The sequence below is a fragment of the Diospyros lotus genome, chromosome 2 (assembly GCF_014633365.1).
Source record: "Diospyros lotus cultivar Yz01 chromosome 2, ASM1463336v1, whole genome shotgun sequence".
Classification (NCBI taxonomy): domain Eukaryota; kingdom Viridiplantae; phylum Streptophyta; class Magnoliopsida; order Ericales; family Ebenaceae; genus Diospyros; species Diospyros lotus.
In genome coordinates, this window is record NC_068339.1 from 8,102,395 (window position 1) to 8,126,134 (window position 23,740).

General features: G+C 35.7%; 2 protein-coding genes across 8 annotated transcripts; one reads left to right on the forward strand and one right to left on the reverse strand.

The window, feature by feature from the left end:
* Nucleotides 1-297: 297 nt before the first annotated feature.
* On the forward strand, nt 298-5,339 carry LOC127794907 (nudix hydrolase 20, chloroplastic-like). 5 transcript variants are annotated; one of them, XR_008021713.1, is made up of 9 exons: nt 298-678; nt 758-822; nt 1,722-1,908; nt 2,067-2,147; nt 2,689-2,814; nt 3,301-3,380; nt 3,743-3,858; nt 4,106-4,740; nt 4,991-5,339. XR_008021713.1 is itself a non-coding variant. In XM_052326206.1 (9 exons), exons 1-9 carry the CDS (start codon nt 415-417, stop codon nt 5,058-5,060), a joined length of 1,110 nt encoding a protein of 369 aa, XP_052182166.1. In that variant the 5' UTR covers nt 299-414; the 3' UTR covers nt 5,061-5,339. The 5 variants fall into 5 exon arrangements, 3 of the variants coding, with proteins under 3 accessions (XP_052182166.1, XP_052182168.1, XP_052182167.1); XR_008021714.1 differs by having other exon boundaries at nt 299-678; nt 4,032-4,226; nt 4,991-5,018; XM_052326206.1 differs by having other exon boundaries at nt 299-678; nt 4,106-4,226.
* Nucleotides 5,340-6,208: 869 nt separating this feature from the next.
* LOC127794906 (3-hydroxyisobutyryl-CoA hydrolase-like protein 3, mitochondrial) lies at nt 6,209-14,141 on the reverse strand. Of its 3 annotated transcripts, XM_052326205.1 has the most exons (11): nt 13,864-14,140; nt 12,586-12,687; nt 12,342-12,386; nt 12,042-12,094; nt 10,766-10,900; nt 10,583-10,679; nt 9,785-9,914; nt 7,670-7,848; nt 7,419-7,546; nt 7,198-7,299; nt 6,209-6,546 (listed from the first exon to the last, which is right to left on the reverse strand). In XM_052326205.1, the coding sequence occupies exons 1-11, from the start codon at nt 14,096-14,098 to the stop codon at nt 6,445-6,447; spliced, it is 1,308 nt and encodes a 435-aa protein (XP_052182165.1). In that variant the 5' UTR covers nt 14,099-14,140; the 3' UTR covers nt 6,209-6,444. The 3 variants fall into 3 exon arrangements, with proteins under 3 accessions (XP_052182165.1, XP_052182164.1, XP_052182163.1); XM_052326204.1 differs by lacking the exon at nt 12,342-12,386 and having other exon boundaries at nt 13,864-14,141; XM_052326203.1 differs by lacking the exon at nt 12,042-12,094 and having other exon boundaries at nt 12,322-12,386; nt 13,864-14,138.
* Between the last annotated feature and the right edge of the window lie 9,599 nt (nt 14,142-23,740).

The window sequence follows — 23,740 nt, forward strand, 5'->3', positions numbered from 1 at the left end:
ATAACAACGACTTGCTCTTTCAAATAGTTTTGTAGTTTGTGATTTATATTCTGTATTTTGTATATATTAAAGTATTGGGTAAATTATATTTTGATTATTTTATATATTTAATTATATATTTATTGATATGTGAATATTTAATTATTTTATGTATTTAATTATACATCTTGTGTATATATATATTTTATTATTTTATGTATTTAATTATTTAGTCAGTGTATATATTTAATTATTAATTATATGTACGTGTCGTATTATTTTAATGTAATGTATATGTGTATGTATAGATGTCCTAACTAACTTAAACGCCCAAGCGAATGTCAAACGGGCCGAATAGGAATAAGAGTCGCACCGTTGGGGCTCCAAAATTCGCAGCCCTAGGGGCGATTCATTGATTGACCCGAACTCTCTGCCATGGCGTGCAATCCCGGCTGTATCTCTCACAAATTCCGAACCTCACGCATCAGGGCTCCGTTCTCTCATCCTATCCTTCCAAAGAGACCTCTTAATTTTGTTTTCCACGTTCTCTCACGCAATTCCGCAAACATTTCACGCACTGCTGCTGTATCCGGAAGCGGCTTCACTTGGGACGATGTTTTCGAAGTCGCACGCTCGGAAAACCGCTCGTCTGATCTCGACGGCTTCTTCAACAAAATCAAACTATGCAATCGGGGCTCCGTAAATACTCTATCTCTCTCTCGCGCGCGCGTATAAATGTATGTGCATTTGAAACTTCGATGTTTTTCGTTAATTGCAGGATAAGCAAACGAAGTTCATTCCCTTTGTTACCGAGGACCAAACTGTCGGCTATGTTCATAACGGGTAACTTCCTCATGTTGATATGTTGTTACATTTGTAATTGGTTTTTCGTTACATGATTGGTGCGCTGTGGCAAATTGACCTGGATTGTTGTTTTTAGCTTAACTATTCAGTTATTAGGAAATTCTTACTGTGAAATAACCATTTTCCTCAAAATAAACCTTCATTTTCCATTCATTTTCTGGAATTTCAGATTTCTGGGCATCAGATTTCGAAACTTGTTTTTCTAGGTTCTGAAATCTTCTCTCGGTTCTGATTTCCTGAAGGGCTTGGTCTCAAAACCTATTTTCCCAGGTTCCGAAACTTATCTATAAATTTTAATGTAACTGTTTAATTACTATTATGAGAAGACTTACATAAAGAGGAATGGGTCTGATTTCCTCATTGTATTCTTATAATTTGATAAATAGTAGTTTATTAGGACCTAGATAGACACTCGGGCTCGATAAAATTGTGTTTTTGGTGTCATTTCTTGTTCTACGTTGAATTTACTTTCAAACTATAGTTTTGTTTCAAATTATTGTCTTGTGTATTTAATATTTTTTCTTTTCCCTCAATGATCCTGCCTTTCCGGAATATTTCCTACATTTTTAAGCTAACCAAAAGAGGACATGGAAATGGTATTTTTGTCCCACTGAACTCGTATAAAAAAGAGGAGATGAATACCCCGGGAAGGTTATAACTTGGTGTAGTTCAGTGGTCATAATTTGCAACATATAATTAAATAGGAAAGCTGATGATTTCTGACAAGATAGTGCCGGTGTGCTCTCGCGCCCTTGGCTTTTGATGTTAGTGAGTTGTTTAGGCTGATTGATTGAAACTGAGGTAACTTTCAATTCAATCCAAGGTTTTAATACCCCAACTATTACTTGTATTGATGAGTTCATGACAATGTTATGCAGTTTTGCTGACCATTTGAGGAGGTTCCAGGACGTGTTTATTTTTCCAACAAATAATTCTTACAACAATCATTTCGGAAACCATGTTACACTACATCCAGCGTTGAGAACACATGAGGAGAAGACTAGAGCTGTTGCAGATGTAGTCAAATGCCTTGGAGAAGAAATTATTCCAGGTATACGGAATGAGGTACATATTGTTATCACTAAATTCATGTGGATCCAGTTGTTTCCTACTATTTGTGTATGCATGTTTTGCATTTTCCCAAAGTTTCTATCCGTATTTGTGGCTTCTTGGTTTCCGTTGGGGGTTGTGGCTAACTTTTTGATTGCGTTGTCTTAAAACAGCTATACCCGGTCACTTCATCCTTTGGAATACCAGCATTTTTCTCACTGGAACGTGCAGCAGCTCCTTACTTTGGGATAAAGGTGCGTGACCCCTCCTGCTCATGATGATGAACACTTCTCTTATTCAGCATTATATGTTTTTATATGCTTTTGGCAATTTGTGATTAGTACTGTTAACTCCTAGTTGGAATTAGTATTAGTGTGGGACATTGGGCAGTCTACGATTGCTCCATTATGACGATCATAATAGGTTTCAAACATGAAAGCACCCTATGCATGCAAGGATAATATTGTATAAAACTAACCATCTCTAGACTAGTCCTGCAATGGTGGGAGGCTTGTAGACTTGAACTGCCCAACTCTTTAGTTTGGAAAACCACAAAGAAAAAGATAATGAGTAGCTGCTTGCTGATTTGAGTAGACAGGTGCCTACTAATCCCAATGATGTAAAGACTTCTCCCCTTGGTTTGTTTGTATTTAACCCGAAGGGCTTGATTTATTATATTGTTAGCTGGTGTTTGCAACTTTTATGTTTCTGATCAATATGTGTACTGTTTGTCTGTGTGTGTGTGTGTGTGTGTTTTCTTTGTCTTCCCTCTGGTAATTGTTCTTCTGGTAATAGGCTTATGGAGTTCACATGAATGGCTACGTTGAAAGAGCTGGCCAGAAATATCTTTGGATAGGAAAAAGAAGTGAAGTGAAACCCACTTACCCTGGCATGCTTGATCATCTGGTTGCTGGAGGACTGGTTAGTAGTTGTACTCGAACTCCAAGAATAATTGGCACCTTATGTCTCATTTTATGTGCATATAAATCACAATATTATGTTATGGCACCTACCATAAATTGCCTTGCGACTTTTCATTTTGATGTATGCATATATCTATCTTTATTGGTCGCTAACTGTTATTCTTGAATGACTTATTTATATTTGTCTTGCCAAAGTGTTCAGTTACACAAATATTGGAACATTGCCAAAGTGTTCAGTACTTATCAAAACAAAAGTTGTGCTAGTGTTCGTTTGTCAAAAATTGCCTCTTGCTATATTAAATTTCATGCATGCTTCTTAAAAGATTTCCAGGTGATACTGAATCTGGCTTCTATTGCTTGGATGATTGCTCATCCAAATGAGCATTTGCTGTTTATTATGTCAAAACTTTTTCCTCTCTTGTTTCTCAAAGCTGACTTTTGTTCCACGTGATATCTTGGGTCATATTCCCAATGTGTTCTACAGCCTCATGGGATAGCATGTGGGAAGAATCTTGTAAAGGAATGCGAGGAAGAAGCAGGGATATCAAGTTCGATTTCCAACAAGTCAGTTTTTCTTTCCATGATACTGCTATCTGACTTCATTTCTATTATATTATGCCACGTAGATGTCAATGATATTAGCAATAACATTTTAGCTACGAAGGGGACCATTATTTTTGAATTGTTTATATTTTAGAGAAATAAATCATACATGGTCTATTATGATTGGAATGACAATCCAATTCCTATTACCTAACTACAAGATTATTTCCTTTCTACTATCACTCTTTATGAATTAGGAAGTTGAAACTTTGTGTAATGGAATATATCCTTCACTAATAGAAGATTCTGTTGGCACCTGATACCTTTTATCCTTGTTCCTTCTGGACTGCATGCTGATGGAGATTGAAATGTTTGTTTCATAGAGCCATACCAGTTGGTGCTGTCTCGTATGTGGACATTGATGGGTATAGATACAAGAGAGATGTTCTATTTTGCTATGATTTGAGGCTTCCTGAAGATTTTATTCCTAATAATAAAGGTAAACCTTGAACATTGACTCTCTGCCTACATTGTTCAACCCCACTAAGAATGAGAGAAAATGCAATTAAATGGATAAGCAAAGAAGAATTATGTAGATATGCACTTAGGTTCCTTCAATCGCTGATCTGAGTATGACCTAATATTACTTTCATTTTACATCCTGTTATGAAGTGTTGGTTCCCATTTTATCTGCAACTATGAACTGCAAAGCTCCATGTATTGTGATCTCTTTTTGCACGTGGTAGATGGGGAGGTAGAGAGCTTCAAATTGATACCGGTAGCGGATGTTGCAAACATCATCCGGAACACACAGTTCTTCAAAGCAAATTGCAATCTTGTTATCATTGATTTCCTCTTTCGACATGGGTACATTTTTCTGCTTTGCTGCTTATTTTATTGTTGTGTCTCTTGTTTGAGTATAAAACAATGTTAAAACGTTTTGGGTGAAAAAAAAAAGAGGGAATGCTACTCTGCACTATTTCCTAAACCTGTTGAGTGTGATGAATTGAAAAATCATTCTATTTCGTTTTAACCATAGTTTGAATTTGATATAATTGTTTAAATGTTTTCTATAATATGGGCAAGGAAGTCTCTGAAAACTTTACAAGTGTTTGTCTCAGTATCTATTGAACTCATAGCCAGCTGGTACTCTGTCACGTATCAGTCTTAGTGATCCCCTCCTCCATCTAATGGAGGTCTGTTATCTCTCATTTTATCTCTCTTCGGGCTTAACACACCATACCTAGCAGAAATTAGAGCTGGTGGTTCAGCATATACACCATGATTTCCAGTTATTCCTCATTGCCTTTACTTCCCAGGCAAATATGTCGTGAGATATTAGAAATACTCCAACAACATCACCAAGCCTTCATCTCGCTAGGTGAGTTTAGCTGGCATTGATTCTAGCTCTAAGAGGGTATTTTAGAAATAATGGGGAAAAATTAGTTGCATTCACTGCGAGCTGTTTGATTCAAAGTAATTCTTGAAGAAAAAATTGTCTTTTGAAATTAAATGTGACTGACCTATTTTCTATTAACAATTCAATAAAAATTCACACAAGCCAAAAACGCAAGTGATTATTTGATTTCATAGACCCTGTGTAATTTTTCTAAATTTTTACTATTGTGCAGTTATATAAGACCGGAAGAATGTGGATACTTGAAACTACTACAGAGTTTGAGGAGTGGAGATTGCTTCTAGATTACAGCATATGGGGAAGGTTAACTATTTTATGGATGCCGGTACAGAAATAATCGAAAATGAAGTGATATTGCTATCCCCCTCGTGCTCCTAAGATTTGATAAGCTGGAATTATCAAGTTTGTGAGTGCGATTGAACAGGGAGATCCAGTTCTGTATGCTTCTTGTTTTCCTTTGTTTGTTCCCCATCTATCTACTTTGTATGCAGTTGTGGCATTACACAAGGTAACAGAAAGACGTCGAAAGTTGTGAATTTGGCATAAATTTAGTGTTTTTGTTATTTGTTGTTCTTGTTTTTTCTTATTTTTTGCATTTGGTTCAATCTTTATTTAAAAACTAAAAATTAACAAATTTTGTAATGGTATGCTCAAGGTAAATGAGATGTTAAAAAATAAAAAGAATATTGATATTGGCGAGCAAGGTAAATGCACATTTAGAGCACATATCTAATATCTCTTTCCACCTTTTGGGTTCCTGTAGTGTTTCTACTCAGATTTATTTCTTCCATTTTCCATCGAATTTTCAGTGTGCAAAGACAACTCTCTTAGTTATGTTATACAGAAACACCTCATAAGAGTCATTTTTCCATTTTTGAAACATTTTCTATTCCTATTCGAATTTTATTTATGTTTTTTTTTATTTAAAAATGCTGTTTCTACATTTCTATTTCTTATCAAAAACGTTTTTGATTTTCATTTCCACGCAATATAGTCTCTCAAGACCTTTAGAGGAGCATGCGGCAAAAGGAAACAGTGGTGGCTTCCAGATCACCGAACTAACATAACATAACAACAAACAGCATGCAGTGGTAAGAGTCTTACCGTTGATGTACTACTGTGTTCCGGTGAAGTCATCTCCGCTAGTCTCGACCGCCTCCCAAATTACAAATCCATACCATTATCAAGTGCAGCAATCTGCAAAGGCGGCCGTGATTGACGGAGAGGAAGGGAAGATTTGGGATATTAGAGCCGGAGGAGATGGTGGGTGAAGTAAGGAGGGGCAAATAGACCTTTCATTTCACAATGGCCACTTTCTTCTATTTAAATATCATTATCCAATGGATATTCCGTATTTTACACTAGACTTAAAAGATGCACAGTACTATTTCACCCTTTCATTCAAAGAGGAGGATGCTTTACTCTCTTACTCTTGTTTTGAAAGTGCTTAATCTGCAATTTTTAGAAGTTTTACATTTCTCTAAAAGCAAAGATATTCTTAACCAAGTACTAGTTTTATAATTTTTTAACAAAAAAGAATTGTGCTTTAACAGCACAACCATGCTAAAACAAACCCTTAAAACCGACTTATTTCTACAGGTCGTAGACCTATGTTTATACAATCAACACATTATTTCCGAACAAAAGAAGTGACAAACCGACTTAAGTTCAGACTTTTAGTTCCTCAATTCCTGGGGCCAGTGGCTCAAAGAGTGCTTCCACCTCTGTTGGATTAACTTCCTCGATGCTGCCCGGCTTCCACTTCGGGTTCTGCACATGCAAACATATCAAGTGCTACATTTAATTTTGAGAGTCAATGATTCAATCAGTGAACTTTGAGATTACAAGAATAACAATAACACTTCACACACAATCACATGGGGTTTTCGCATTGAGGAATAGATTTCAACTATAATCCTTGTTTTGATCCTAATTCAAAAGGGCAAATCTAGGTTAACATTTAGAAAATGAGCAAGACTAGGAAACTAAAGATTGTATTGCTCACTTTGAACAAGTTCCTCTCTAAAAACAATTATAGCCTGTTCAACTATAGAAAAATATATATTTTTTAATTTTCAACTCCAATTTTATAACTAAATATGTTTTTAACATTTTATGTTCCAAAAAACAATAGCATTCATTTCTAGAAAATTTAGAAAAACTCTCTTTTTGGGGGTTTTCCATTTCATAATATAAAGTGAAAATTAGAAATTTGAGTTTTATATTTTCTAATAGGATGTTCAACCATTCAATAGAAAATTGGAGTAGAAAACTTAGAAAACGTTTTCTATAACTAAACTAAACAAACTAAACGGGCGCTTAAATTTTCATTAGGTAATTCCAATCAGATTTGCGACTTTTATTTTCTGATCCTCTACCTTTACATTACAATGAAAAGGCAATTAGGAATAGGGAGCAAACCTGATCCTTGTCCACCAAGACAGCACGGACCCCTTCGGCAAAATCATTTCGAAGGGAAGACCTTATGGCAATGCGATATTCAGTCTTCATTACGCCACTTAACTGTGTAAAACCAACAGAGTAAACAACAAATGTTAATAAATGCTATTGGTTATCACTTGAGGTATTTACATTATTTTTGAAAAATAAAAAACCGAACAAAAGTACAACTCCAAACTCACACTGGATAGATCATTGTCACTCTTGGCGTGTGCAGATGCAACTTTAGAGAAATACTTCTGTGTTAAGACGAGAGAAAATGGCGCACCTTTCCCAAGCCCCACAAGGGCATCCTTGGCCCACTCTGCCACTGCTCACAGAAATAAGACAATGAGCATGTAGGCAGACTTTAAATAAAGGATGCTAAAACAACTAAAAGATGTATACATGTCGCAACCTGCTATTGATAGATTACTAGCATTAGTTCATTCACCTGAGGCATCAGTGCTCTGCTCATGCTTTTTTAGCTCTTCTATAGTCTCACTAATAGATCTATTTCCACCAAACGATGAAACTATTTGAGGTAAAAGCAGCTTCAACTGGGGCTCAGACTCTGTGTTGCTGGTGTGTTTCGTTAAAAGTGTTTTGATGTCCTGATGTGGGTCCTCAGTACTGCATAAATTATCAATATATGGCTCAAATCAGATGAAGTGCACATATATGCAAGCTTTCTTGTGTTATATTTGCCATGCAGCAGACTGTCAGACAGATTTTTGCAGATGGTGCCAAAAGTACTCAAAATAATAATATTATACCAATAATAAACGGAAAAAACAACCATGAAAACACTGAGAATCCTATAATTGATAATCCAAGCAGCGTATTCTTCAGTATTGGCTCCTTGGATGACATTGAGCAACAACAGCACTATTTTTACTATCATTAAATGCATGGATGCCTCCTTAGCTTAAGTTAAAAGGGCCTCCCAAGTGTAGGAGGCTCTTTTATTTTTGCATATAATAATGTCTAAGCAGCAATTATATTTTCCCTTAAATTAATCAGACATAAAAAATTAAAAATGTGTAAGATTGAACCACAACACTGAAGATATATTATAGTAACTATAGCAACACTATATCGATCAGTACACAGTCATAATACAATAATAACAGTACTAGCCTCATAATGATATTATAGATGCAACTGGGTTCAATTGGAGCTTGACAGGTTATCAATTGGATTCACAGAATAGTGAACTCAACACATTCAACCACCAGAAGTTCTCTAGATTCTAGAACCCGCTGTTTCAGGCTTGACCACCTCTCCCCATTGCTCTTGAACCCCAACCACTGATCACTCACCATCACATTCTCCATTAGAAAAACCAGTAGTCCTACATGTAATGTGCCCAACAAAACACCAAAACCTTTTGGACATACACCAAGGACTAGTGTCCTCCATAGCCACTGCTGCTCTGTTCAGCCTAGGGAAACCATTGCTGGCCAAAAAGTACAGAATGAGGGGCTAGGAGAATTCAGGTACTACAAAATTTTGGCTGATTTCCACATTATTATTCTTTACTTAGAAAGAGAGGTAACGGAAGGGTGGGTATCAACAAAATAAGCAGAGCCTGGCAATTTTGAATTGGTCATTGACTAAGAAGTGTGGGGGTAGTAGTTGGCAAAGCAAGGATGGAGATAGAGAAAGGAGGAGAACAAAGGTGCAAAATCAAAAAAAAAAAAAAAAGAAGAAGGAAAAAGCATGAGAAACAAATCATTTTTACAAGTGTCTATTAGATGGGGTTCACTGTTCATGTCACTCAGGGCAGAGGGAAAAATTACAGGATGGAAAAGATAAATATCAATAAAGAGAGGCAGCAGCAGGAGGTTGTGAGTAATGGTTCCATTTCCCTTTAATAGTAAACGCCAAACATTTTTGTAGGTTTGGGTGTATATCAAATAGTCCTATAACAGAAATTGAGTGATGTTTGACATTTGGATTCTTAAAAAGGTGGCATCTTGTTGATGGTGGACATCATATTTGGGGGTTTTGGCATAGTAGATATTCTGTGGGAGTTAGTGGCTTTGTGGTCTATATGGTGCTACCATGTAAAGATTTGATGGTGGCAATAGTGAGTTCAAAAGGGGCTCCATCTGTGGCATTGGAGTTGCATTGAGGAGAAGGGGGTTTGATTGGTGGAGGGGCTGGTAGGCAGGGGTGGAGTTGCAGATTAGAGAGATGAGGCAGATTTGAGAGGCTGGTGATAGGATGAGCTCTCTAGAGAGAAGCAGATGAAGGTAGACCGTGAGGGATTATTTGGGGTAAAGAAGTAATTTCCTTAAATACCCTCAAAGAAATGAGTTAATAGACATATTCAAGCAAGTGGGTATCTTCTGTTAGTGACATAGATCATTACTTACAGATGGTTGACATTCCAAATTGACCATAATTTATGAGAATGGTCAGCTGTTATGATTGAAAAATGAGGTCCTGAAGTGAGATTTGATGTAAAAAGTAACTGTGCAAAGTGTAAGTTATCCTGCAAACTATTTAGCTGCTACCAGAGCAAAAACACTCATTATCAATTGAGGGAAGATCAGAGATTTACAAGTTGGAAGCCAAGAGATCCTCCTTTAACAAACCCAATCTCCCAGATGGTATGTAGTGTGTTCCAAGACCTACATACACTGCATCAGCAGGCGTAGAAATCCTTTTTCCAGTCAATCCAAGATAAGCACCTGCAAAAACTAAATTTGTTATCAAAATGGAAAATTAACACATGGTCTGTAAAACAGATAATCATTAATAGAACCACCTAATCCTGAACATGGAAAACTACATCCTGAACTGCTTCTATTGTGAATCAGCAATAGCAAAGGGAATTCCCATAGAAGTCCATGTACTTTGGAAGTTTCAAATTGGAATCTATTGGAGCTTAGCTTTTTATTTTTTATTTTTTGGGAAAATTATAAAAATATTTAACTTTTGGCATTGTTCTAAAACTAGAATGCTTTTTTGTTTTTTTTAAATAGCCTCATCAAACTTTATTATTTTTTTCACTTATGGACTACCACCACCTTCCAACCAAATAAGCCATTAGAAGGATGACGTGGAACCCACCTCAGCTGCCACATCATCCAATTAGATCACATGGAACATTCTAACATTTAAAAAAATTATTATTTTTTATCTAAATGCCACATAAAGTTATATGAGAAAAACTGTATACAAGCAAATTTTTACCAAAGTTTAGCATAGAAGTTTTTTATACAAAAAATGTATACAAGAAAACTTTAAGAAAGCTGCATGTGTAAAGTTGCTAAAAGAACCTTGGATGTGTAAACAATAAAAGAGGTAACATGATAGGCATTCCCTCCATACAATCCAACTGAAAATGATTTCTTACCAACTGATCCTTCCCCTGGAGTTTGTGCTGCAATATAAGAAAACCCAACATCTGGAAACAAGCCAATCCCATTTTCTGGCATAGCAAGCATGGTCCTCTGAAACAAACTCACACAATTAACATTACTAGCTTAAATAGACTTCTTAATCATAATATAAAAATATTTCTGCCAGTCAATTAGACCTCAGTGATGAGCCGGTAGCGACCATGACCAGATAAGCCAATTCCAAAGCCCATTGTTATTCCATCCATGAAGCATATATAAGGCTTTTTATACTCGGAAATTTTACATATTAGAGAATATTCTGCAGTAAATACCTGTCAAATAATTTTGCATGATAAGCACCTATAAACTTCAGCTAACATAATGGGCATAAAATCCATTAACTGAAAAGACAAAGTATTAACTTAAGCCAAAAAATATGGAAAAACAACAAATTGTGTAACTTGATTCGCACTAGCTACTTCTTTTAATCCATTTGATAGACAAGATCGTGGCTCCCATTAGAATGCATTATAATGCCAACACAAGAGCAAAAACTAGTGTAAACTGACTACATAGGGTCTCAAACCAAAATAGCATGAAAGCAAAATGGATGTCTCAAAATGAGGTAGCAGCAAGAACAAACTTATCTGGTCAGAACAAAAGTGCACAATAAGACACATGCATGTGTTTCAACAAATAGAAAGAGTGTTCACTACTCAGCAAATCCAAATTACTTAGGATACAAGGTACAACACAAGAAGTTGACCAAAAAGAACTAGATGGTATCATCAAGAAAAATGCCCGTCATGCTTTGACAGGTGGAAAAATCACCCATTATCATCCCGAGAACCTAAAAAAGATGGTTTAAGAGGCTAAATCAAGTAATCAAGCTTGGATTAAAGTTTGCAGCGCCCCAAGTATGATGCATTTATTACAGCACAAACATATAGGTTTTAGAAACTATCTATGATAAACAAACAGCCATGCCCCCTTAGTCATTATCATGTTGCTACTTGTAGGAAAAACTCTTACCTATCACATTGACTATTATTTGGTAATTTGCAAGATGATTCATATTTATCACTTTAAAAATATCCACAAGGACAAGCAGAATTTGAATTTAAAACAAGTAGTTTAAACTGAGCACTTTGTGCACAAGTTCTCTCTAAGACCCTGTTACATGATAAGTACTAAAACAAATATGCATATCTTGTTCATTAACTTATGAGTTTGGCATGTTAAAAGTGTTTATTCAAACACCACATCTTCACACCCACAAATTGAAGACTAGAAAAATTGCTAGTGGGTTTTGTGAAAGATTGACTATTTGTGATCAGCATCTCCATTTTAAACCAAAAATTCCACTAGAATTTTGAATAATAAGCTTCAGCCATCTGCCATGTGTCATATACTGAATTTAGTAAAGCAATATGCTGAAATTGCAGATATTTGGGTTAAAGGACACAAAAGGACCTCAATCATATCTGACACTTGATTTTTGGTTGTAATCAGCTTCACATCACCACCTGCAGATAAACTGGTATGCTAAGACTTGGTTTATCAATTAGGGCATTGTCTATACCTTATTAGGAAAAAAACATACCATAGAGTTGATTATACAAGGTAACCAATATTAAACAAAGTTGAGGGATGCAATGGTGCAACTACACTTGCAACAACCGCAAAAAATAGACAAACAGCAACCCGATATAATATTTGTGGCACAAAAAATACATGAATTATCTAAAAGAACCTTCTGGACAAGAGGGGTAGTTTTGTCCTTCTGAATTTCAGCAACGACACCCTTAATATCCATTCCTGCATTGGCATGAACGGTTACCCTCAAAACCTTACTGAACACCATATTACAGAATTAACCCCAATAATAGAATACAAAAAAGGAATGACAGACTAGATTGTCTTAATGAGTTGACCCCAGTAGAAATTCAAATGAAATAAAGGCCTTAATGTAATTATCTACTTCAGAAGAAGATGTCCTGTTTGTCCTTCTAGTCACCTGCTGAAAAGGCACGTGGTGAGCTGCTTTCAACCAAAACACATTTCACCTTAGGATCTGCTTCCCATTCATCAAGAAAACTTTTGTATTTTATATCCATGTCTGCACCGCAACAAATTAACAATTCCGTAAGGTCGGACCACAACAGAAAGAGCAAGTATCAAATAGCTGTAGGTGAAGTAATATCAATAGCTGATGTTAGGTTGATTCAAGTTCAAATCCTGTCCCCTAAAACTTTCAAGCATACCCAGTTTACCCTGTTACTAGTGAGATACCAGTAATATAACATAGAGCGTGCATGGCATGTAATCAACAGTTGTTAAAATGAATAAACTTATTAAACTCCCAGAAATGAACCAAAAATTTCAGAAATTTAGGATCAAAACCCACTGACATTAACCATTGCAAATTTTATGCCAAAATCTAAGCTCATTTTGAGCTGTCATGTTAATAGTAACTCCCCAGAATTATCCACTTGTAGAGTGATTTATGTCAAATTAGTGAGAGTAAACCATAAATTATTCCTCAAAATGTTGATAAAATTATGGTTTCACCTTCAAAGTTCTAATTTTCTATTTAAATCCCCAAGCATTGATAGGTATATGATCTAGTCCAACTAACTTTAAAAGTACGAAAACCTAGACAGAGAGAAAACTAACTCCAATACAACATAAAGTTATTTCACTGATGTTGAATTTGCGACTGTGGTGTCATTTCAGAATTTTGAAATAACAAAGGAGTTGACTTGTTTTTGAATATGTTAAATAAAACTGAACTTCACTTGAAACTGTCGTTGGTTTCCTCTTTTTAACGTTTTCCATATTCAGACAATCTTCTTTCGCTTTAAATCCCGAGTTTGGTCCAATCAGGAAGCACAAGGTATAACAGCGTCAATTTTTCTCAAATTCATTGACAACTGGACTACATTGGCCCATGTCCGAACCAACTGATTCCCAGATTAAGCATTATTAAGTACCCTCATCATAATTAGATCGCTTGAATGTAATCGAATAGGTCCAATTCTTAAGAGTGTTCGCACACTTAGAGCAGGAATATAATACAACACAAAATCAACTAAACTATAACAATATCTTCTTAAATCTAAGGCAATCAAGTCTCCTGAAACTGAAATTCAGCTTAAAATCGAATTTCGAATTGAACAGTTTTAACAGCTGACAGTTAGATCGTCAAAAAAGTAAGTGCAACCGATTCCAGATCAAAAACTATTCAACACTAATATACGTGGAGACACAGAGAGGGAGAGAGAATAGGATAAACCTATGTTCATGGCGTTGAGGGCTTTGGGGCGGTCGAGAGTGATGAGAGCGACGCCGTTCGGGAGGACGCTTCCCTTGACGAAGTCGTCGCTGGAGGCCATTACCGCGAAGGTTCGAGGAGAAAGAAAGGATCGAGAGAAGTTACAGATATTGCTGAGATTTTTAGAGAGAGAGTTGGGGAAGAAGAAGAAGAGAGAGGATGATCGGCTCAAGAGCGGAGAAGAGAGACTTTGCATTCTGTTTTTATTCCTCTACCAGAAAATGAGAGGAAAAAGGGCGAAATTAGCGACAGTCGGACTCAACTGACTGGGTCGGCCCGGAGCGTGATATTTTCCAATTATTTTGACCGGTTTGCCCCTGACAGTAGACTGCAATTACAATAACCTTGAGATTAGGGTACTTTAATTACCTTAACTCACCTCATCTCATCTAAATTCATAGATCGTAGCGGACCTAAGTGGCGTTAGTTTGTGACCAATCGTGTGAAGGGCTAGTGGGCTGCAATTGCTCGCTTACCCACTCCAATTGGGCCTTATTGCTAGGGTGAAGGCCCAATTCATAAAATTATTCCAGTTTAGAGATTTAATAATGGATGAACAACTAAAATTCAACAATTTAAACTTGACTTGAGACCCATCAACAACTTTGATGATAATTTATTATATTATTATTTTAGTAGATCTTAATTCAAATTATCTTAAATTGAATCCTACTGCTACACATTCAAGTGAACTCAAGCAAAATCAACACTCTTGTATATATTCTTATCCAATAAAAAATAGAAGTACTTCCAAACAGGTAATCAAGACTTTCCTTTATAATGATAACCCAAAACTAAAATTAGAGAAATTGAAGCTAATTAAACCAATAGTGATTTCGTAGATGACTTAGAGAAATTGAAGCTAATTGATTTGGAAAGGGTCAAACTTTATGAACCTCTACACTGATTAATTTTATTTTTTCTGCTAAAACATATAATGGTAGTCTCTACTTTTTATTACTTTATGATAAATAATTTATTGGCACTGATATGTTTCGTAAACAAATTTATTAGTATTGATATGTTTGGATAATTTAGATATAGATGAGACTCTAATGACAAAATCTAGGCCAAATCTACAAATGGGTATTTAAGTTAAATGCACGTTTAAATGAACTGATACTAATAATACAAAAGCAAAAGGAAGAATGGAAGTGTAGCGCCTCCTTTCCTAGAATTGCCCTGAGAAGAGGTGCTACAAAAAATAAAATAAAACTGATTGATAAACTGAAATCTGATACCATAACTGAATATCTCAATCAATAAAACTCTGAGTCAACATAAATTGAAAATCATAAATTTTGTCTAAGGGACAATCCCTCAACTGAAATATGAAATAACCCTAACTGACAAGACACTATAAACTGACAATCTCCCAGACATCTTTTGTCTTGAGCAGCTCCACGTACACACACTACTGACCACTGCTGTTAGACCTCACATCTGGTACTCCCCCGCTAGGACCTGGAATAGTGAAGAGTACAAAGTGAGCTACAAAGCTCAGTGATAAGTGTCTTTTATACACTTATTTTGGTCTATAAACTTAGCATTTATACATTCAATGAGCATGATTTCTACTTGATTTGGTTCTATATATGGTTATGTAGATGTGGAGCATGTGTTAAAGCGGACATGGAGCAAAAAGAGTGATTTTGGTGCATTATGGAAGTGAAATAAAGCTTGGAGGCATGGTTGGGTATCAAATTAAAAGAAATCAAAAGAGTATCGAGAGCAAGAAGTTAAAAATGATAAAGCAAGAGGCTAAAGAAGAAGGCTAGCGGTCTTACAGCGGAATGCATACCGCTGTAGGACCGCTATAAGGTTTAGTTTCTGGAGCTCACGATCCTACAGCGGAATGCATACCGCTGTAAGACCGCTATAAGGTTTAGTTTCTGGAGCTCACGGTCCTACAGCGGAATGCATACCGCTGTAGGACCGCTTTAGGAATTAGTTTCTGGAGCTCACGGGTTTGCAGCAACAAGCATACCGCGGTAGGACCGCGGTAGGGTTCAAAGCTTCGGAAAAATGCCGTTTTAAGTCCGTTTCAATCCAAATAAAAGAGAAATAGACTCCTTTAAGGTGCAGGACTTTGATAACCTAAAGAGGACTATATAAAGACTTATTCTTGGAAGATTTGGGATCTTTTGGGGGAGAGAAGAGAAGCAGACGAAGATTGAAGACTACTCTTGGGTTGTATTTTTCTTTTCTTTCTCAACTCTTTGCTATGGATTCCAACTCTTTTCCTTTTCTTTTGATTGAGAGCATGCATAGCTAAGTGTTTATAGCTAGGGTGAATGATGGAACCTCGACTTCTAATGGTTTGATTTAAAATTATTTGGTTTGCTATTTTCTTATCTATCCGGGTTGATTGTTTGTTATGTTTATAATGTTGTTTTGATGCTTGATCACCATTGAAACTTATTTGTGATTTGTATTGCTTTCGAGAGATTCAATACGGATTAGATATGGTAGCAAACAACGTAAGGTCCGATAATAGGTAGAGATACCGTTATGCCCTATGAAATCATTGTGTGATGATCTCCGTGATTGAATGCATGTTTATATGTTCGAAGGTTGACTAGATATAGTTAATCTCATATATATACATAGAACTAAATGACCATCGAGAGAGGCTTTTGGTTGTAATTGGATTATCGATTTTCAACCTAAGATAAGGAATAGCAACACCCGAGTAATGAATAATTGAATCATAGAGGTCGACGGTGGATTCACAAACCCTAGTGCCTTAGTCTTGTGAGTTTTAAATCAAAGGAATTATTTTGTTTGCATCTTTTATTCATAAATTAGTTTTCATTACAATTGAATTCTTCGTTAATGTGTGTGTTAGGTTAAGGTTAAATCAGTTAGAGTAAACGTCAAAAGTTAGTCCTCGTGAGTACGACACTCTATTCATCACTATATTACTTGTCACGATCCGTCCACTTGCGGGATAGAATTTAGCCGGACACTCAGCAAGTAGTAAGCTAGAAAGAAATAACTATAACTGAATCGAAGAAATAGCGATACTGATAAAAACTTACTGAACTGGTGTTGAGAATAAATATTGATTTAACTTGTATTGAGTATAGTTACTAACTGGTTGCATTCATAATAATGTAATGCACATAAACCGTAAATTAGATGCAAGTATGTAACTTTGGCTCATAGGCCCACATAACTGAAAACCATACCTGACTGATCTGAATCCTGTAAACAGAAAAACTGTAAGCACATACTGTGGGTAATATGTCCCTAGCTCCCTAGTCGATAACAGGCGAACAAAACAAAACTGAAAACTAAACTGGTGGGATTCCCCGCGGACAAGCCACCTGGCGCGCATAATGCAATATTGTACACATATATATGCTGACACACAATATGTAGTGCTCCATATAAAATCGTGTTAAATGCTCATACCAAAAGTGTATGCATATAATCTCACAAGTAATGCTGAGTCATAATAAATACTAAACATGTAATTTGATCTTCAATGTTGTCGACGTTCAATTTCAGCTGACCCTGATTCGTTTTGGGCCGCGGTGAGTAAGTCTAAAGTGACAAGAAGAATAATACAAAAGGTTTTAGACGTGAGTCAACACCAGAATTTTTACATGGTTTAGCCAGAACGATACCTACTCCACGACCACACTCTGATTATTTTCTCAGAATGGCGGTGTCTGATTATTCTCTTTGTCCTTGCCCCTCATGATATCTTTGATTCTTATTTATACCGAGGGGCCTTTACAATTTAGATAACATATAGAAATACAATGATTACATAATGGGGGAGAAACAACCCTTTATCATCTACACAAAATCGGGAGTGAGATCCTCATTACGAGGGGCATGGACTGTTGCAGATAAAGTGAGTAGTCCCTACCTCTGACTTTTCAATAGCTTTACCACTTTTGCGAGCTGGCGATTTTAGGCCAGCGACCTGGGCGGTCCAGCGAACTGAGGGTTTTATTGAGAGCTCGTTAGTCGATCGTTGAGGACTCGCTAAGGGGCTTTACCAAGAGCTTGCGAGGTGCTTGCTTTATGGGCTTCGGGCTTCGGTGGTGTATGGACTTCCTTTGACGAGGTCGTCTGGACTTTCTGGGCTCTAGGTGATTGGGCTGGCTCATTGGATTGAGCTCGACCCACGAGGAGTGAAGCAGGAATGGCATACAACAAATGTATTGGAATACAAAGATTCTATGAACTATGTATTACGGCATGGGCATGATTAACTTGATATAATCTGGCAATTAAATTCAATAGTTGAGGGTATTGACTATTTTATCAAAATTAAACTTGAATTGGATTTTCCAGAAGCTTACTTGAAATTTTGAGAAGACCCATCCAGATACTAGAAAATGGCATACGGATACTCTGAAGGGTATTTGGATAGTCTGGGATAAAGGCTTTCGAATACTGAAAGAGACAACTTTAAGAAAACATGGAATTCGGGACAGATTGATACCCTTTCGTATTTTGGCCCAAACTCTCTCTTTTGAACTCCAATTGAGCTGATTCAAATTTCTATGGAAAGTCAAGAGGAAGACCTACAACTTTAATGTTTTACATTTTTCAAGATTCGGGCTCCATCAATGTCAAAATTGGCCCGCAAAAGAACAAAAACTTTCTGGAATGCTGGGTATCCGAATACTGAATACTAGTATCCGGATACCTTCATCTTCTAAGCCCAGAAACCAAACACGGACAAAGATGCCATGGATTTAATTTAAAACTTAATAACAACACCATTCCGAATGAAATCTTGGGAAACCAAGTCTCAATTGATAAGAATCAATCATATGAATGAATAACGGATTAAAACTTGAAGAATTATAGATAAAAATCCAATGAACGATCTGATCATGCACATTGTTACGCTAATATATATGTATGTATAACTATACAACTGACTGTAACCAAATGAATCTGAAACTCAACGAAGGATTACCAAAAAAATTGATATCAAGGGCTTAATCGGATCCTTAAAAAAAAGCTTTACAATGACAACTTGAAAAATCAATGATAAAACTATCGCACAACTTGATTCCACTTACTGTCATTCATGTATATATATATATAACTCTATATTTGGCTGAAAAACTGATCTGGAACTCAATGTAAATCCTACAAAAGTTGAGTTTGATTGCTACACATGCTCCTGTAAGAAAGGTTTACAAGGAGAAGAACTTACCTTTGATTTAATCAATCGACCGATGAAAACCAAAACGGATGAAACTTGAATGAACTCTTGGCTTCTTCAATTTCTTTTCTTTTATTCTTCACGACGTGACTTCATGCTAGACTCTAAAGGCTTATATATATGTATATATAAGTAGAAAATACAACCCTAAATCCCATAACTCATACTCTTTTTATAATTAGGAGATTATAATTTAATCTCTCTTCTCGTAGGGATTCTTCCAACATAATAACTCTTAATAAAATAATTTAATTTTAATTAACAAATTTCTAAAAGACTGTCATGCCCTTATATTCAATTCTCACAAAATTAATAAGAATCAAATGCTATTTAAATACTATTTTCTCAAATAAAATCTCAATTGCCACATTAAATAATTAACTGATAAAAAGTTAAATTGAAAATTAATTAAATAAATTAATCAATGCTAAATAAATACTAAACCCTATATGAGTCGTTACAGGAAGAGCAAAACAAAGTTGGAGATTAAACCAAGGCTAAGTGGAATGTCCTCTACTCATTAGGGATGGCTCAACCCAATTGAAGACCTCCCATTGTTCCATTGAAGAGCAATTTGTTAAGCAAATGCATCATTGAGTAAGTACTCAAAGATTAATTTAAGCATCAAAGAGCTTGGCGCGGGAACATCCACTTATACTCCTAATTAGTTGTTCGTCTCAACAGATTTCTCGATCATCACAAGTCTCCCAATCATTGGGGATCACTCATTCATCAATAAGCCACCCATTCATCAAGGCATCTATCATCTATGAGACCTTCAAATCTTATTATAATGATAAGAAGATTTGAAGGTCTCATAGATGATAGAATAATAAGATTTCCAAATCTCTTGATCATTATAATTAAAATTATTTTTTATATTATAAATTTATTATTATATTTTAGGCACATAAGTTCAAAGTCAAGTCAAACTTTTTTAGAAGATGCTTTTAGAATAATATGATATAATAATGCTTTTTAATAATAATTAAAAAAATTTGCACTTGGGCCTCAACAATTTAGGCCATTTGTAATGACATCCTCTGTAATTTAAAATTTCTTTTAAAGACCATTTAATTTCATTTTCTATCTCACAAGTTTTATTCTGCCACTATGGCCGTTAAAAAGTATGGGTAAAATATATTAAGATTTCTTGTGATTTAGGTTATTTTAGTAAACGCTTATATATGTGATTTAATATTATTTTTCAAAATTATTTTGATTTTATTTTTTCACAAAAATCCCTTTTGTCACCAATATAGTACAAAATATAGAAATTGTACTAACCTTTATTGTTTGGATCATTTATAATAACAACACTATAATGAAAAAAAAAAGTCATTGCAAATGGGTCAAATTAAGTACAAGGACTTAATTGTAATTTATCCACACATTTTTAATATCAGTGCAATTTTTACTCTTAAAATAACCACGTCACATCCATATCATTCAAATTTGTATAAGAAAATTCTATTCGCAGCCAACTTTTTACTCTTCGCAGTTATAATTAAAATAAATTTAACAAATACTCTTCACACTTACTATTATTACTTGTTGTAGCCACCTATATTCCAAAATTACCCTCATATATCTCATACATTGTGTCGTTCCCTTCTCTACAGCCACTCGCCGCCGTCTTCTTCTCTATAGCCACATCTCTCTACTCTATGCTTGCTGATAACACTGGTAATTTTTACATGTTTGAACTTGGAGATTAGAAGGGGAGAGGTTCGATAGACAAAGGTGGTGGCTGCCTGGGTTCCGGATTGGTCACCGTCATCGAATCGGAGGCAGCATAGCCTTCGAACTGGGTTTGGAGGCGACCTGCGCCTCCGAAACCTAGATTTCGGAGGCTTGGGCCGCTTCCGAAACCTAGGTTTTGGAAACGGCCCACGCCTCCGAGCTCTAGGTTTCGGAAGCGCTGGCCGCCTCCGAACCCTAGAGTTTGGAGGCAGCCCATGCCTCCGAATCCTGGAGTTCGAAGACGGCCTATGCCTCTGAACTCTAGGGTTCGGAGGCGTCCAATGCCTCCGAAACCTGAATTTCGGAAGGTTGGGCCACTTCCGAAACCTGGGTTTCGGAAATGGCCCGTGCCTCCGAACTCTAGAGTTCGGAGGTAGCCCATGCCTTCGAACCCAGGAGTTCGGAGGTGTTGGCTACCTCCGAACTCTGGAGTTCGGAGGTGCTAGGAGCCTCCGAAATCTGGAGTCAGCACCTCCGAAATTTGGAGTTCGGAGACTCTCAATTTTTATTTTATATATTATATAATATAATATATTATATATTTTAATTTCTATTTTATATATTATATAATAAAATATATTACAGATTTCAATTTGCATGGACCCTCCACTATTTTAATTTGCAGTTAAGTTAATATAATGCTATAATATGTATATAATACATATATATATTATGATAATAATAATATTAATAATATTATTATTATTAAAATTACTACCTCCGAACTCTAGAGTTCGGAGGCGCTGGGAGCCTTCGAATTCTAGAGTTCGAAGGCTCCTAAAATATATAATATATTATATTATATATTTTTTTACACTTAATTTTTTATTTAAGTATTGCAGTAGAATAATTTAATTTTTAATACAAACAAATATATATTTTTTACTTAATTTTTTTAATCTAATAACGAATTTTCCGAACTCCAGGGTTCGGAAAATCCGTAGTTCCCCGAATTCCAGGGTTCGGGGAACATATCTTTTATTTTTTTATATTTTATATTTTATATAATTGTATTAACATATTTTTTATATAACATATTTTATATTAACATTATATTAACATATTTTTTATACTTAATTTTTTATTTAAGTATTGGATTCGAATAATTTATTTTTTTTAAAAAATAAATATATAATTGTTTTCTTAATTTTTTTTATCTAACTATAATTTCCCGAATATGTGGGTTGAGAAAAATCCATAATTCCCCGAACTCATGGGTTCGGGGAACACATCTTTTATTTTTTTATATTTTATATTTTATGAAATTATATTAACATATTTTTTTAATATAATATATTTTATATTAACATATTTTTGTATACTTAATTTTTTTATATAAGTATTGGACTTGAATAATTTAATTTTTTTAAAAAATAAATACATATTTCTTCCTAAATTTTATTTAATATCATGTTGCCGAACTCCAAAGTTCGGGAAACACCATGTCTCCCGAACTCCAGAGTTCGGGGAATTTGGAATTCCCCGAACTCCAGCATTCGGGGAAGGCTAGCGTTCCCGAATGCCAGGTAGCCATTCACAAACATTCATCTATTTAATATCTTTAAATCTCAACAATTTTGATTCACAACTACTAGCTTTACAACCACATAAAACTCCAGCGGGTACGTTAAAAGGGGCTTTAATTTCTTGTAGTAGTAGGAGGAGGAGAAGGAGGGTAGCATTGGCGGCTGCCGGGGGATAAATCTCAGCGCCACCAGCTGGCCATCAAAGGCGGAGGCGGCCGGTGGCCCCGTCCGCCGCCCACCGAGTTGTGCTTGTTTGGCTCCTTTTCCGCGCGCCTAACCACCACCACCACCTTATAGATGTCAGTCGTACTTAATTTTCTGCAAAGCAGCTTAGCCACTCCTTTCCTTGAGGACCTAAAAATGATGGGCTCAGCCAGTAGCTCATGCATGGGCGAGGCAGAGCCTCAGTCCCACTGCATAACACCACCGGATTGATTGTTTTTGTCTCTGTCCGTGGAGTGTATATATTATACAAGAGGCTGAATTAATCTCTATGAGTATGGTGTAATTATAAAATATCTATAATTTTATATAAAATATTAGGGTTCGAATTAATGGAGACTTTTTGAAAGATTTAAATCTTGCATGGATTATATTAAATATCAGTGTGTATACACTATTCACATCCAAATTTACCCGCTGCATAAAAAGAGAATGTCACCCCTTTCTAAAAGTTAATCAAACTAAGCTCAAATAGCTAGGTGAATCAAATATATATATATATATATATATAAAAGAGGCTGAATTAATTGCTGCTGATGCCATGCGCCCAACCACAAAATCAGGACAATAACATTAATTGTTTCAGATGAAAAGTCAACCGTATGTTTTATCTGATTGATTTGATGAGAATATATTGTATTTTCTGTGGTAGCTAAAATTTATGCCCGAGGATAGGGGCTTGGTTTAAACGGGTAAATCGAATCAAATTAGTTAGATCGATTTCATGTTAGAGAACTAGAACTAAATATATTTAATTAAATCCCTGAGACATAATTGAATCGAATATGAAGTCTCTCAGAACATAACTAGGACCGAATTCAAGTCAATTCCAACTCAAATCAAATCCGACAAGCCTACGCAAATGGTAACATTTAGAAAATCCACCAGCTGCCATTTCTAATCAAAACCAGGTTTAATTGCTAATTTTTCTGACGGTGCGGTGCAACTTAAGTAGAAAACAAAGTACATTCAAGATCTGCAAGATGGGATTCTGCAATTGAAGAAGACTCTTTTCTCTTGCTTGCGAAAAGTCATCCAAGGATGGCTCTCCCCCACCTTTAAATTCATCCAAGGTAGTATATATATATATATATATATATATATATATATATATAATGAACGAACACCCGAGGACCGAACAGCTCCAAAC